The 15,576-nt window shown below is 45.2% G+C and overlaps 2 protein-coding genes across 4 annotated transcripts in view; both read right to left on the reverse strand.

Moving 5' to 3' along the window:
• The window catches only part of DAPK2 (death associated protein kinase 2), a 62,687-nt gene extending 58,549 nt beyond the window's left edge, over positions 1 to 4,138 (reverse strand). For 2 of the 3 annotated variants that reach the window (XM_081170644.1, XM_081170641.1), the window contains exon 1: positions 3,980 to 4,138. The gene's annotated coding sequence lies outside the window, so the exon portion shown is untranslated. Of the gene's footprint in view, positions 1 to 2,701; positions 2,790 to 3,979 lie in introns of all 3 variants that reach the window. The other variant, XM_081170642.1, reaches the window with a different exon arrangement.
• Positions 4,139 to 8,695: 4,557 nt separating this feature from the next.
• The window catches only part of TBC1D2B (TBC1 domain family member 2B), a 43,744-nt gene continuing 36,863 nt past the window's right edge, over positions 8,696 to 15,576 (reverse strand). The window contains exon 13 of the mRNA XM_081170536.1: positions 8,696 to 12,815. Within this exon, the coding sequence (XP_081026662.1) occupies positions 12,620 to 12,815 (196 nt within the window). The 3' untranslated portion in view covers positions 8,696 to 12,619. The remainder of the gene's footprint in view (positions 12,816 to 15,576) is intronic.

Genomic DNA, 15,576 nt, shown 5'->3' on the forward strand with positions numbered 1-15,576 from the left:
CAGTGGGACTTCCAGGCTCATGTTACAAATGCAAGGAATTATCTTCAGTCAGTAACAAGAGCCAGAGCAACTGTGGCTTCGTGGCAGAGCACCTGCTCTGCATGCAGAAGACCCCCTTTTTCCATCTCTGACATCTCCAGGTAGGGCTGGGAATGTCGCCGGCATGAAACCTCACGACAGCAGCTGCCAGTCAGTGTAGGCAATGCTGAGCGAGATGAACCAACAGTCCAACTCGGTACGAGGCAACTGAGTTCCTATGGAGCCCACTCAAGCCTTGGCCTGAGAGATAGGAAAAGATTCCCTTCAAACATTCAGGTAAAGAGCCTCTAACGACACCCCCACCCCTGTTTACTTTGAAACACCACCAAAAGAAAGAGCAGGTGCTCTTTGCTGTGCATGCCATTATTGGGCAATCCATTTTGCAAGCTAAGGATAAATTGATCTGCTTTATGTTGGCTCAAACCTTTAGCCCAGCTAGCCCAGGCCCAGTTGCTGTGACGGGCAGTGGTTCCCCAGGGTCTTTCTGAGCCCAGAGGTGCCAGGATTGAGCCTGGGATACCAGCACTCCAAGCCTGTGCTCTGCTAGTAGGGAACTCCAGGAAGGAATCACAGTTGCTGGTGCCGCCAATCAACTGGAAAGTGCTCCTAAAAAGGAAAGTGCTCACTTTTCTTCTAGAATCAGGGCTAGTAAGGTTAAGTTTTCAGAAGTAAATTTATCTCAAGTGTACATTTTATAAGCATGTACAGTGGTACCTCAGGATACATACGCTTCAGGTTACAGACTCCGCTAACCCAGAAATAGTGCTCCAGGTTAAGAACTTTGCTTCAGGATGAGAACAGAAATCGGGCTCCAGCGGCGCAGCAGCAGCAGGAAGCCCCATTAGCTAAAGTGGTGCTTCAGGTTAAGAACAGTTTCAGGTTAAATACAGACCTCCGGAACGAATTAAGTACTTAACCTGAGGTACCACTGTACATGAAATCAGGATTCCTGTTCTTATTGTTGCTCCTTTTCCCCACAAGGGACAAAGAAAATGTAATCAGAACTTCGTGTAAACAAGGGTGCTCTTTACACTGACAAGGCCAAGAGTATTTCCTGCTTCCTGTTCCAGCATTCTTCAACCCGGTGTCCTCCAGATGTTCTGGACTACAGCTCCCATCAGACCCAGTCAGCACAGCTGTAGATGCCAGGGCTGACAGAAGCGAAGGTTGAGCTTTTGGGGAGAAAGTTGTTTGGGGGGGAGGGGGCTGGAGGGGGGTTGGGCAAAGTTGTTGAGCTTTGCTGGCACAGTTGTGCTTCTGTTAGGGTTGCCATATGTCTGGATTTTCCTGGATATTTTTGTGATTTCCGCCTGGACACTGCTGCTGAGCACGGAATTCTGGATATGTCTGGGAAATTCCAGATGTATGGCAACCCTAACAGAAGTACAACTGTGCCAGCTGATTCTGATGGGAACGGAAGTCCCAAACATCTGGAGAGCAGCAGCTTGGTGAAGGCTGCCCTATTCCACCCCACAGACTTCCAAGAAGATGGCTACAGGAACAGATGGGTGGATCCCAGGCCCACCTCAGAATAAGATCCAGTTCACACAACCGTGGTGTCTGCTAGCTTAAGTTAGCCATATTGATTTATATGTTGTCGGGGGTGAAGTGGGGGGGGGCGGTCATTGTCTTGGCAACCATTCCCCGGGCCCTCTGATCTCTCAGTCCACCCACAAAAATAAGACACCCATCCATGTGACACTGACAAAAAAAAAGCACCACTCATACTCTGCAAAGAAGGAAAGTTTACCTTTCACCCCTTTCTCCTTTTTCTCCCCTCCATCTCTCCACTTCTCTTACCCCACCTCAAACCCGACATTGCCTACAACAAAAATGTCCTAAGTTGACTGTAATTGGCCTGTAACAGGAGACCAACTCCTGGGGGCTGAGTTGTTTTGCCCTCCAATATATTTTGGGATGGAGCCAGGGCCCCCGATGCTGAATTTAATGGCCTGACAAGGTGGGAGGTCATGTTTAGAGGTATAATGTATATTTCTTCCCTTTAAAAAATTAAGTAAGCTAGCACTTCTGACTTTGAAGTCCCTCTTGCCCATTCTTCAAATTGACATTTGCCCCAAAGTCCTGCACCTGTCGCAGACCCTCCAAGTATCCCTGTTTTCCAGGGACATTCTCGGATTTACAAAAGCTGTCCGTTTCTGATTTGATCCCAGAATGTCCTGCTTTTCTGTAGGACATCTCTATTTTCACAGGGCCCAGCATAGTGTGGTTCCAGTGGCTGCTCCTTCTCTTCCTCCTGCTTCTGCGGAGGAGAAGGAGGCATTGAAGGCCCAGCCACCGCATTTGGCTCTGCCCCAGGGCTTCTTCTGACAGTGTGTGACGTGGCCCCCTAATCACCCTTGCAAGCTGGTGCCTCTGACCTCTACAATCTATAATTTGAAATTAGAGATGCTGAATGTACTCTTTCTACTGACAGAAAATCTTTTAATAAAATATTGTTTTTAAAAAATCAGTAGCATTTGCCATTCGTATATTATCTATTTAAAGAAGATCAGGTCATGAGTAAGTCCCACAATTCATGGTGAAGTGGACAACTCGTCATGCAGTGCAAACAACACCGGCTCCTCATGCAATAAACTATGCCTCATGCGTAAATCAAGGCTACAGTCCTAAGCACATGTGCCTGAGGGAAAGCACAACTTACTTTTGAATCAACCTATATGGGACTGTACTGTAGATTTCTTTCCACTAATCTGCTTATCTCCAGTGCATTTTCAGGCAGCCTGGTGCATCTGAGAATAGGGTTGCCAAAAAAACTTAATTTTAACAAGTATATTACATTTCTGCCTCATGTTTGCTTATCAACAACGAGGGAATGGAGCATTCTCACTAACAAACCTCTGTTAAAGCCAGTGCCCTAAAGCTCAAGCATCCAATATCTGGATATAAATACCCAGTTGATCACTAACTGAAGATGCAGTAATTGTCAAGGTCCCTAAGAGAACAAAAATCCCAATACATAGAAAAATATCTGATATATACATTTACCTTGGAACCCAAAGGAGAGTTAGGCAGTGCTCAGAAATGCCTTCCTGGGCTGAGGATGGCTAGGGAGCTGGATGCACTGAAAATGATTTGACGTGACGAAAGAGCATAAGGTAGAGGTGGCCATTACTCTTAGTGGATGGGAGGAAAGTTAGGAGGCATCTATTAAAGCACCCATATTGATAGCTAAAGTATAGCCAGAAGTGCAGGCTAAAGATCCCCCCCCCCCTTTTTTAAGAAAACCCTCCCCACTGAAATACACTTTACAAGTCCTTTTGGAGTCATAATTAGAGTTGTGAAGGCACACCAGATATTGTTGAGTGAAACGGAAATCCACATTAGAGATCAGCTAATTAACTAGTGGACATGGGATCACCGTTAGAAAACGGGAATTGCAAGAGCACAATCAGTGCCATAGCTGGATCAGATCAAATAAGGCCCGCCAAGTTCATCCTTTTTCCTCCTCAATGGCCCACAACCAGATGCCCTGGGATGCCCCCCTGGAGGTCTCCATTGCTCCTCCTCAACAACTGATACGAAGGTGTGCTGCCTCTGATACGGGATGCTCCACACAATATCCACGTGTAACCTTCTGCTCCTCCAGGACACGGCCAGATCCTTTTTTAAAGCTGCCCAACTCTACAGCTCTGGCGGCAGCGATTTCCATAGTTTCACTGGACCCCGCATGAAGGGGGACTGCCGTTTTCCTGCCCTCCACCTCCCACCCTTTGGAGAGGGCGAAGAAAAGCTGCTCCCCAGCCATTTTCTCTGCTCCGGGCATCGCTCTCGTCCCGGCGCGTGGAGAAGAGGCTGGGAGCGCGGCGCCCGAAAGGGCTGGCGAGGAAGGGAAGCCGCCTGGGCTCGAGGGGGGCTGATTCTGCCTGGGGCGGAGGAGAAGGGCAAGCGGGCGCGCGGCTAGAGGAAAGGGGCTACTCACCGGGGCGAGCGGCGGCGGGGCGCGCAGCTGAACGGACGATCGGGCAGGCGGGCAAGGGCGCACGCCGAGGCTGCCTCCGGGACAGGAGATCGTGCGCCGGGCAGGCGGGGAGGAGGCGGGTCCGCTGCTGTTGCTGCCGCCGCCGCCGTTCCCGGCTGCTGGTCCTGTGCTGCGGCCCAGTCCGGGGCGCCTCCTGCCGGCTTTTGGCGGAACAATCCCGGGCGGCCGCTGCCAGCTTCGCGCTCCCACCGCTCTCCTCGGCAGACGGCAGGCTGCAAGTCTCCGCCCGCTGACCTGGAACAAAGAGGCCCGGTGGACAGCGCAATGGGTGGCAATCCCGAGTGCGTTTTCCTTCGGGGCATCCTGCAGGCGCCTAAGCTAAGAAACTAGGGAGAGGCTCATCTTTGGAAAGGGTTAAGAAAGTGATCAGGGGCGGGTGGGTGGGAGGCTGCGACTCCCCTATGAAGAGAATTTGTAGCGTTTGGGGCTTTTTAGTTTACAGAAAAGGCGAGTAAGAGGCGACGCGATAGAAGTTGGTAGAATTACGCATGCCCTGTGGAAAGTGGATAGAGAAAAGTTCGTGTCTCTCCTAACACTGGGACTCCTGAGCGCCCGATGAAGCTGAAGGTTGAAAGATTCAGGAGAGATAAAAGAAAGTCCTTCACACAGCACTTAGTTTTACTCTGGGCCTTCCTCCCCCAGGATGAGACCAATTCATGGAGGGGGCGGCTACTGGCCTGGATGGCTCTGCCCGGACTCCACCGCTGGAGGCAGCAATGCTTTTGAATAGCAGTTGCTGGAAACCACAGGCAGGGCGAGAGCTCTTGTGGTTCCCCCAGACTGCGAGAACAGGATGCCGAACTGGATTGGCCTTCTTTGGCCTGATCCAGAAGGTTCTTCGTATGCTCTTATGTTCATCAATTTGTCTAAGTTGTTCAGGAAGCTGCCTAAGCTAAGGGTCACCCATTTTAAAGGATGTCCTCATAAGTTCCACCTAACAACAGAATCTCTCTCTATCCACCGTCCCCCAGCCCTTTGGTTGCTGTTTTTTCCAAATTATCTGCCTCCCATAAAAAGTGCTCCAGCACCCAATCATCTTGATCAGACTGTTTTCAACATAATAGAAGTTGCTTTTTGCTTCAGAGCAATGCTTATTTACCTGTGTGCAAATTTAAGCTATTAGCCGTGCAATCCTAGACACGTCTTCTCAGAAGTCAGACTCATTAGTTTAGACTTCTTTCACATTTACATTATAAATTTGCATTTATTATTACTGTTGTTGTTGGCATGTCCCAGCCACTTTTGCTGTGCTGGCTCCAAAGTGTGCCCCTCACCTCCCCAGTGAGCATAAAAGCTGCATTGCTCATAAGGAGGAAGCCTCTTCATGAACTCCTCTAAGTTGAGTCCACCCAACAGATTCTCCTGATTCAAAAGGAAGAATCACAATATGACCATCATTTGTTACCAGCGGCACAATGTAGTCTGCTGTTGTGCTGGTGTGTGGGCACCTGGTGTGGCACGGAGGGTGAACGGAGCGCGCTGCGTGAGCTCAGCTCTTGCTGCCGATGCCGTCAGAGTGACACACCCCCCCGAACCATGCTGTGCCACCCACGCAGGTGGGAGCCCAGCTGGCTAATGCAGCCCTTGGCAGGCAAATCCCCCCCCACGCCCGTGGAAGGAAGTACCAAGTCTGGGGCCTTGCCTGCCCCCCTCCTTCCACGCTTGCTTACTGTCCAGGGAGCATGTCCAACGAGGAGCAAGCAGTGAGGCCAGGCTGGGCTCTGGGGCCAAAGACCCCTGGCAGCAGGCAGGGAAGGACGTGGGGATGGGGCCCATCAGGATGCACCTGGGTGGGTCCGGGATCCCTGTGGAAGCCACCACCTACATGGGGGCACCTGGCTTGCGCCCGGTCAAAACTGTGCACCCGGAGTCATGGCTCCACCGCATGCTATGTCCCTGTTTGTCACAGGAGGAAGGAACTGGAGCAAAGTCTCAAAAAGCTTGTGGCCACCTGGAAAGGGAATTCACCTTACAGAAGCCAGAAAATATAGGGTCTCCCCACAGCACTCTAGCACAGCCATTCTACCATAAAATAAGATGTGGCAACTCTGGGCACCACAAATAGTGGCAGAGTGGATAAAACCATTATATTCTCCCGGCAGCCCCCAGTGAAATGAGTGGGCCTCTGTCTGTGCTGTTGCAACTGGGCAGGGGGTGGCTGAGGGTTTGTGGCTTGGATGATGCCACACAGCAGGTGAAAGGCTCAGGTGATGTCTCAAGTGGGGTTTTCCCCGCCCAACACAGCCTCACAGCAGCTGTTGCGGATAGAGCATACAGACCAGCCCCATAACCTGGCATCATTAAATTTCCTCTCAGTTAAAAATGTCAATGTTCACTGCTCTGCTAGACCAAACAGCTGAATTGTGCAGTCAATCCCTTTAAGAAAAGTCATCCACTTCCACAAAACTGTTCTCACTTTAAAGGATGAACAGCAGCGCACGCGCGCGCGCGCACACACACACACACACACACACACACACACCAGTTATGGGATAGCAATTATACTGAGGTTTTCCAGTGCAGCAAAACTTTATTTCACATTGATAACACACAGGAAGTGTGTGACTGCCAAGTATTTTTCCCACAGAATAAGCAGAAAGGTTAATCAAGGGCAGCCAAGCCACTGAAGTAAAATTTCAGCAACGGAAGATGACTTACAAAATCACATTTTAATTTTCCAACGTAACAGGCACAATTAGTGTGCATCTGTACGTAACAGCAAAAGCACACATCTTTGGCATATGCTGCAAAGAGATCCTGAATTTTGGAAACTGGCTGAGACACCTTGATGCCCTCTTAGTTACTTCATCCCATTTCACTGTCTGCTTCACTCATCTAAGGAGTGGGCTGGCTGCATGGACAGAGCCAGGGGGGCCCGGGAGGGGCAGCTGCCCCCCAAAAACATAGTAATAAAAAATACATAACTAACTGAGGTTCTGCCCCCCCCCCAAAAAAAAATCTGGGCTATGCCTTTAGTTGGCTGGCTGATTAACGTTAACATGCATATAAAAGTCAGGAACAATGTATACGACAGCAAATCATGTAACCAATCAGACATATGAAAAATAATACATTTTTACCTAAGTTTCTTTTATATAATAGGAACATAAGAAGCTGCCTTATACTGAGTGAAACCGTTAGTCCATCTAGCTCTGTATTGTCTACACTGACTGGCAGCGCTCTTCAGGATTGCAGGCAGAAGTCTCTCCCAACCCTACCTAGAGATGCTGCGGATTGAACTTGGGGCCTTCTGCTGGCAAGGCTGGCCCTTCCCATAATCACTTTTCTTTCTTTCTTTCTTTCTTTCTTTCTTTCTTTCTTTCTCTTTTGTTTGTTATAAATTGCTTCTAAAGTGGTCTACAATAAGATAAAATACAAAAGATTACCAACTCAATAAACTGAAAGCGCTAAAATAATTTCTACAGCTGCCCAATTAATATTCCAGGGGAAACCTTCTTAAAGAAAAATGTATTTAATAGCTACCGACTTACACAATTATATTCTTATTATAAGGCAGGGAGTAAAGGTCTAATCATTAAAGTACACAATGATCAGCCATAAGGGTGTCTTCTTCTGTGGCTTATGAGTAACCGTGCATTTCATATTAATGTTCCTATCCTGAAATGTATTTTCTCCCAAGAAAGTATTGTCACTTTGATAGGGTTAATTTTCAAATAAGCTTGATTAGGATCACATCCTTATATTAACCTTCAGACACCCACTCACCCAGAGATAGAGAGAGGGGGGGGAATTACAGTTATAATTTATAAGTGAAAACTGCCTCTTTTAAGCAAACCACACAGGGCAAGCAACAAGGAAGGTGGGGAGGACAGAGAGAAGCTGCTCCTTTGGGAGGCCCTTAACCCTTCCTGTCACCAATTGGGTGAGATTAAGAGATAAAACAATACATCCTGATGGCAGAGATACTTACAAAAACCAAGTGTGTTCTTTATCTTTTTGATCTTGCTTTGCAAAACAGCTTCTCAATCTGTGTACATCTTTGTGTAGGAAGCATGTTTAGCATGGGAAACTGTTGGATAGTGACACACCCAGCCTTTAAAATGCCAGAGGGTTTTTAAAATACTTACCGCCCCACCTTTCTTTACTTACCTGGTTCTTTACCTGGTTGAACAGGAATGTTTCGCCTGGCACCTAAAATATATAATGAAGGTGCCAGGTGAACTTCTCTGGGGAGAGCCTTACATGGTTTCCAGGTATCTTCTCCTCTCCACAGAAAGGGCATCATACAGCTCAGTGGTAAAACATCTACTCTGCCTGCAGAAGGCCCCACCTTCAGTCACCAGCATCTCCAGGTAGGGCAGGAAAAAGGCTCCCATCAGAGACCCATTGCCAGACAGTGAAGACTTTTCTGACCCACCATTTTTGGGCTCAGGATAATTAAGCTGCTTCTGTCCATACATTTCCCATAGGTTGCCCATCCCTGTTTTAAATTCACTCAGCTTTGTCACAGTGGGGTTGTTTTGTATTTGCTGCTAAGAAACTAGTCCTCTGGAACAAGCTAGCTGGTACTAAATGAGGCGCAACTACCCCCCAGAACCTTCCAGCCTGAAGGCCCTGGAAAGAGTCCCAGAACACCCACGCAGGATTTAAAATCGCTATTAGTCTCAATTTTAGCAACAAAGTCAAACTAAAGCATTACAAAATTACTGATTTTTATTGTTTTTGGCAAAGATTTCCAGTACAGAACCAGGTTACATTTCAAGGATGCAACCCATTCATTGTGCCGCATCCCTGGTTGTTTCTAATACATAATACTTCTCAAGGGATGAGTTAAGAGCTGTACAAAAGTTTAACAACACCAAAAGAGAAACAAGTTTTTAAATTTCTTCATGAGGGACTGAAGCAAAGCATGATTATGAATGTGTTTGTCACATTGACTACGTAGTGGTTTGTAATGGCTCGGACAAACGAGCCTAATTCCTCGTGCTAATGCAGAAGACAACTACAGTGTAGCTGTAGGAAGAGGAAAGAGTTGTTCAAGTTCAATGTTTGACAAGGGACTTTCCACTAGGAACATGTTCCATGTAAGCCCCACTCAAAAGAGGAAGGCTCATCCACACCTCCTATTCATTTTAGCCAGGCTTGCACGAAAGATGCTCCAGATCAGCCCTGGCCAACTCAGCGCCCTCCAGATGTTTTGGACTACAACTCTCATGAGCCCCAGCATTGTATGGGTGTGCTGGCTGAGGCTAATGTGAGTTGTAGTCCAACACACACGAAAAGCTCCAGGTTGGCAAATGCTGTTCTAGATTAAGGGCACTGGGCATGATCAGTTTCTGCCTACTGAGTAGCACTTGACAACTATAGAGAAAATCTGCCTACTGTGCAATACAAGGCTGGGCATGTACTGCTTGATCCCCATTCTCTCTGCCTCTAGCGTTATAAAAAATTGGTCTGTGATTTGGAAACTTGAACAAATGGCTTCAGCGGTGTGGATTATACAATACTTATAAGAGAAATCATGCATAAGATACTTTGCATATATAATATGTAACACATTTTGAAATTCTTTACAAAAAAAGAAAGAGTAACAGAAAAACCTCATTTAAGTAAATGAGACCTGAAAAAGATGGCACATATTGGGCGGTGGCGGGCAGGGGGGTGGGGAGGTTGCTCAAACTTTCTTTGTTGAACTCTGCTCTTAGGTTTTCAAATATTAGCCTACAGTTTGAGGCTTGGAATCGTCTCACAGAACTGTGGTCTATCTCACGGATTTGATTTCTAGGCCAGCATACAAATGTCAGGCAGCAGGAGCTTCTCATCCAATTTCCAAAGTGGGTCCACACCCCCACACCCCCGGGGGGACAACAACTCTTTCCCGTGTGAGTGCAGGTGCACTGAACATAACCGTCTTTGCAGTGGGAATAACAGCATTTGCAATAATCCTTCTTTTCTGTTTAACTAGTTGAACATCCTTAACAATCTGGCACTAGTAGACTCAAAGATGCTACAAAAATGAGGAGGATTTGCAGCAGCCTACAAAATAACATTGGCACAATGGGTGCTGTCTTCACTCTCCACCATCACCTATGTTTAGTTGCTTGTGAGAATTCTTCAAACATACAAAAGTCAGGTGTTCACTATCCAAACTACTATTCAAATTAGGAGTTTCAAAGAACACAGATGGATCCCCTTTAACAAGCAAGTGCTAAGAAAACAAAAATATTCTACCGCACATTTGGCTTGAGACTCTTTCAGCCCTATCAGAAGACAGTTAAGAAAATCAGACAGCCTGGCATAAATTCAAGTGCCTCCATCTGTGGGTTTCAACACTCCTTACAACAGGAATTGGAGGTACAGTACCTGTAATACTACACGGAGGAATCTTAGTATTCTTCAGGTACAATGTGTTTAAAACGGTAAGTGGCATTAATGTGTTCCGAGGCCCATCTGTTCAGCTTGCACTGTATCTATCTCCTGTGTCCTCCCTTGCTTGCCCCACAGATGGTTCTGATCCTGCCGTCAAAGGAGAGTGTTGCCTGATAGTACCAAGCCAACATGCCACATGAAATAGAGTGAAATAAAATGGTACACTCTTGCACTGCTATCAGCACAAGTGAAAATTCCATGGCCAAAATATGCCTTATCTCCAACAACCTCACAACGAAATTGTCAATTAATGGTACATTTTAGAAACCATCAGAAAGAGGATGGCAACAGTCTGGAAAAAGAGGCTTTATAACATGCTCACAGATTCTTGCAAATAAGTAGAGAGGTGCTCTTTCTCTCCGCATTCCCTGCACGCCACTCCTGCAAATGATCTCTAAGCCTTTGCTGTCAAGAGCAGCTTACAAGGTGGCAGGGGAGGAAACTGTTCTTCAGAGAAAGGAATCTTGACTGCAGGCCACTTGTTGGATGAAGGGAAACATCCTCAGGGCTGAAAAGGCCATGGCAACTTTTGGAAGGGCAGCATGTAAGGAAGGAATTCTTTTTTACATGAATAATAAAATTATTATTATTATTGCATTCATATCCGTGTCTTCTAATGAGGACAAGGTGGGGTATTACTTTTCCCTTCTCCCCACTGTAGTCTACCTTTATTCTTGAGAATTATACTGCCTAATAAAAAGGCACATCAAGTGTGGGAAAGATGAAGGGGAGGGTCTCAGCACAGTCATCTTTAATAATGAAAAAGAACACCCATCCCTCAAAGTAATGAACCGTCTGCCTTCATTTTCTCCAGGTTCATCAACTGTATCTAAGATAACACATACTTCTGCAAAGGTCAGAATAATACAATAGAAGGAATCCACCTGTAATTTCACTGGCGTTAAGTTTCAGCAAAATGACAGGAGCCAAGCACCTAAAAATGTGCAACAGAAAGAAGTACAGAGGTGCAAAAAGAAAAAACAAGTTTAAATATTATCAGAAATTAAACCTTTCATAAGAGAAAGCAAATACACAATTCACATTGTTTGATTCTTCTAGGGTTAATCTATGCCAAACCTCTCTGTGGCAGAAAAATCAGGTGAATTTATAGCACTTTCACAGGTCATTAAGTGAAACCAACATGCTTGCTTAGTTGAGCAATCTGCCACTGATTTTTTTAAAAAAAATGCTTCTCAATATAAATCTCCAAGGTCTAAGGACTCATTGGGATTACATGGAGGGGGAAGCCCATCAGGCAAGAGCACCCTCACCTGGCCAGAACAGGTAGGTGCCGGCAAAACACAACATATCCTTCTGCCATCCTGGAGAGGGCTCCTATGCCTTTAAGAGTATCATGTAAGCGAGAAAGCACCATTTCCTTCATTCCTGTAGTATCCAGAGAAAACTTTTCCAGCAGAACTACTTCTTGCCTTCCAGTTCTTAAAGAGAGATAGACCAATGGTGTCCAAGGCAGCCTTATTAATAGTTCTCAAGGCGCTCACTTAGCACTATGTGAAAACAGACTTCAGCAATTCTTCTTGCTAAAAACAGAGCCACTAGGACTAATGGAATGATGTCTTCAGAGGACTTTGCTTCCTGGCAAAAGCACTGAAAGGCTTTTGACTGGCCTCATGAGGCCTCTTCACATTTTCATAGTTTTGAAGTACGTGCACAGATATGCTGAAGATCTGTCAATATTTGGGCTGGTTTTAAACAAACAGATGGACTGCCAATGCTAGTTGGCAAATGAAAAATGCCAGCTTAGTTCAATATACTCAAGGCTAATGAGGAGTGATTCTCCCAAATGGATTTTGGGGCAGGGGAAAGAGTGGGGAAAGCAACTGGGAAATAAGTGTAAGATGGTGGGTATTAAAAAGATTAAGGACTTTGTGCTACTGCTTCCTATGTGTAGGCACTTCAAAAATGAGTCCTTCAAAGAAGGGTGAAAGTGGCAGCTCAGATGCAAGGTGCAAGAAAAAGTGCTCTTTAACATTCTGGCAAAAAAGGTAAACAGAAAGAGAAATTTTGGTGGGGGGGTGGAGATTTCTGCAACGGCATGCTAAAGACTTGGAAATCTGTCCTGCAAATTTCCAGCTGACGTTGCTTAGTTTTGCTGGATCCGTAAGGAAGAGGCCACTCCACAAAACTTTGGTCAAACTTCCAGAAAGAGTCTTGGCCCCTGGGGGTTCCTCAACCATCTTCTTCATCATCACTAATGAGGTCCCTTTTATCTGGGTTAGTTTCCCGCTCACGCAAGAAGTCTTCCCGAATGGCTTCAAGTTCCATGAGCTCCAGGCGGACTTTCTCCAGGTGGTAGGTCCTCCGATTTCTTATCTGGCGCAATGGAAAGGGATTCAGATCCCCAAAAGCAATACTGATGAGTTTCCTGGAATAAAAAAAAATAGAAAATGCAGATGACCAACCACGTTCCTTTAAAAAGGGTTTGTTGTGTAATCCACCAAAGTTCAGTCCCAAACAGATTTCAGCAGTTGCAAGACACTCCCAAAACTCTTCTCTCAAGATCAAGAGCACAAAACTCATGAACAAATGATAACCAGGGATGGGGGAGCCTGGCATAGGAAGGAAACAAGGTTGGAATGTGGCCATGGTTGGGAAAAGGTTGAGAAACACTGGGCTAGACTGTAGGAGGAGAGCCTCACCTTTCCCACATATTGAAACAATATGGAATAGATGAGGTCTTAAAGTTTCTGCTTCTCATGGAGCTGAAAAGGTACACAGAACCCTTTCTAAAGGGCAATGAAGTGTAAACCCACTAAAGATGTGGAAGGAGTGTGCAAAAGAGATGATGATCTGCAGTAGATTAGCAAGGATTTCTGACTCCCACAAAGCAGATTCTGCAAGTTAGAAGTCTGTTGACCTCAAATATGTATCATTCAGTGCAAGCCCACAAACCTACTTGGGTAGCTTTGCTAAACAAAACAAAAACCTCTCTCACATTCCTAAATTTAACTGGACACACAATTTGCAAATTCAAAATTGCTCAAATGCTCCCAGCTTGCAGAAATTAGCTGCAGCTCCAAGTCTAGATGCAGTTTACAAAGAGAGGAAGTCTCATGTTTCTGAGAAGTATGAAGCCATGCTTGGTCTACTCAAGCAGTGCTGCAGGTTCCAGCTGTTTCTCATCATTCTGTCGCCTTTGTTTATGATGAAACATTTCATCTGTCATGGCAGAGAGGAAGTGGATGCTTATTTCCCCCTCAAAATCTGCCTAGAAGTATACATCATTTTCAAAGGTAAAAAACAAAGAACTACAACTTGAAAAAAGAAACAAGGCATGTACTATTGTGAACAAAGAAAATATTCTATCTATCTATCTATCTCTGCCTAGAAAAAACTTCTTGCTGTTTCAGTGTAACTTCACTGTACTTAATGAACCTAAATACACATTTATCAGGAATATGAGCTCCTGCAGCATTTCCCCATAATTCTCCCATTACTTACACATCACAAAAATCTTAAAGAACTCATACTACTTTGTGTGTAAAATGGGCACGGCTAGTGTCTGAATTATAGTAAAAGTTTTGTATTTGCGTTAGTACTGTAATGTATGATTGCGGTCCACATAGTAGAGGCAGGAACAGCATAAACAATGACATCAAGTCTATGAAGAGTTCAGAAACCTGGCTGTAGCTAGTTGAATTTAGTCGGCCAGAGGGTGCTGTATTCCAGCACCACAGATAGTGCTTGAAGAGGACTGACTGCTTTCATTGGGAATGGGAGCTTTCCAGAGAACTTTGCTAGGTCAACAATGCAAAAGTCAGGTCAGGTTTCTAAACCCTAGCCTTCAGGAACAAACATAGCACATTTATTGAGCTTGACACCTACAACTTAGGAACACGACTATCACTGGAATTTTTGAGATCTTGTTGGACTGCTTAGTGGTCAGCAACCTCAAGTACCTGGGCCTGTACATTTCAAAACAAGAAAGAACATGATGCAATGTAAGTTGGCTGAAAGTCTCCTGAGAAGACGAGAAGGCAATTCATCTGTTTCTGATGAAAAACAAAAACCTGAGGTGTCACTCCTGGGGGGGGGGGGGGAATCTGGGACCAAGCTATTCCTGTGTTGAGTTGCCTTTTAAACACTCACCACTCCACTTGCCAGAATTATCAGGACATAATCAGACATGTACCTTCAAGAAGTGACTAGGAATGTATCCCTTTTCACTGGGGTCACAATGCACTACTCCAAACATCTACTCCCAACATCAACAATGCGCTACTTCCAACATTGCCTAATGTTCAAATGATTTTCTGAAGTCCTTCTCCAAGTGCTCCCACAGGGGGTGAAAATAAGAGACAGAGCCTGTTTGGTCATGGCACCGTCTGTGGAATGTTCTCCCCACTGCCAAATCTTATGTCTTCCCAGCCCCAGGTGAGTGGAACACTTATCACCTAACTAGGCATTTAATAATGTTGGATTTATCTATTTAATGCTGCTTTTAAGGTTTTAATTGTATTTATAAGCTGTCCTGTCAGCTGTAGAATACAGTCGTACCTTGGAAGTCGAACAGAATCCATTCTGAAAGTCCGTTCGACTTCCAAAACATTTTTTTTAAAGATATTTATTGAAATTTTAAACAATAAAATAAGCTTCCCAATCACACCAAAAAAGACAAAACATTATCACACTTAGATCAAAGGGGAAAAAAGAAAAAGATAAGAAGTAGAAAAACATAAGAAAGAAAAAGCATAAAAATCCAGTTTTTTACTTATTATTTTCATAACCCTTCTTCCTGGCTTCCTCACATCTCCCTTTTCTGTGTTCCTTTTTACACAATCATATTCAGCAATAGCTTACCCTCTTTCAAATCTTCGACTTCCAAAACATTTAAAAACCAAACCGCAGCTTCTGATTGGCTGCAGGAAGCTCCTGCAGCCAACCAGAAGACGTGGAAGCCCTGTGGGACATTTGGCTTCCAAAAATAGTTTGCAAACCGGAATAGTTACTTCCAGGTTTGCGACATTCAGGAGCCAAACCGTATGAGTTCCAGGGCATTTGACAACCAAGGTACAACTGTAGAAGGATGGAGAAGAATGAAAATAAATACTGTTTACATTTCCTTTTGCCTGCTTATAGTTTAATATAAATGCTAATTTAAAGCTTTTTAAAGCCCAGGTTGCTCA

The sequence above is a fragment of the Podarcis bocagei genome (assembly GCF_964188305.1).
Source record: "Podarcis bocagei genome assembly, chromosome: 14".
NCBI lineage: Eukaryota > Metazoa > Chordata > Lepidosauria > Squamata > Lacertidae > Podarcis > Podarcis bocagei.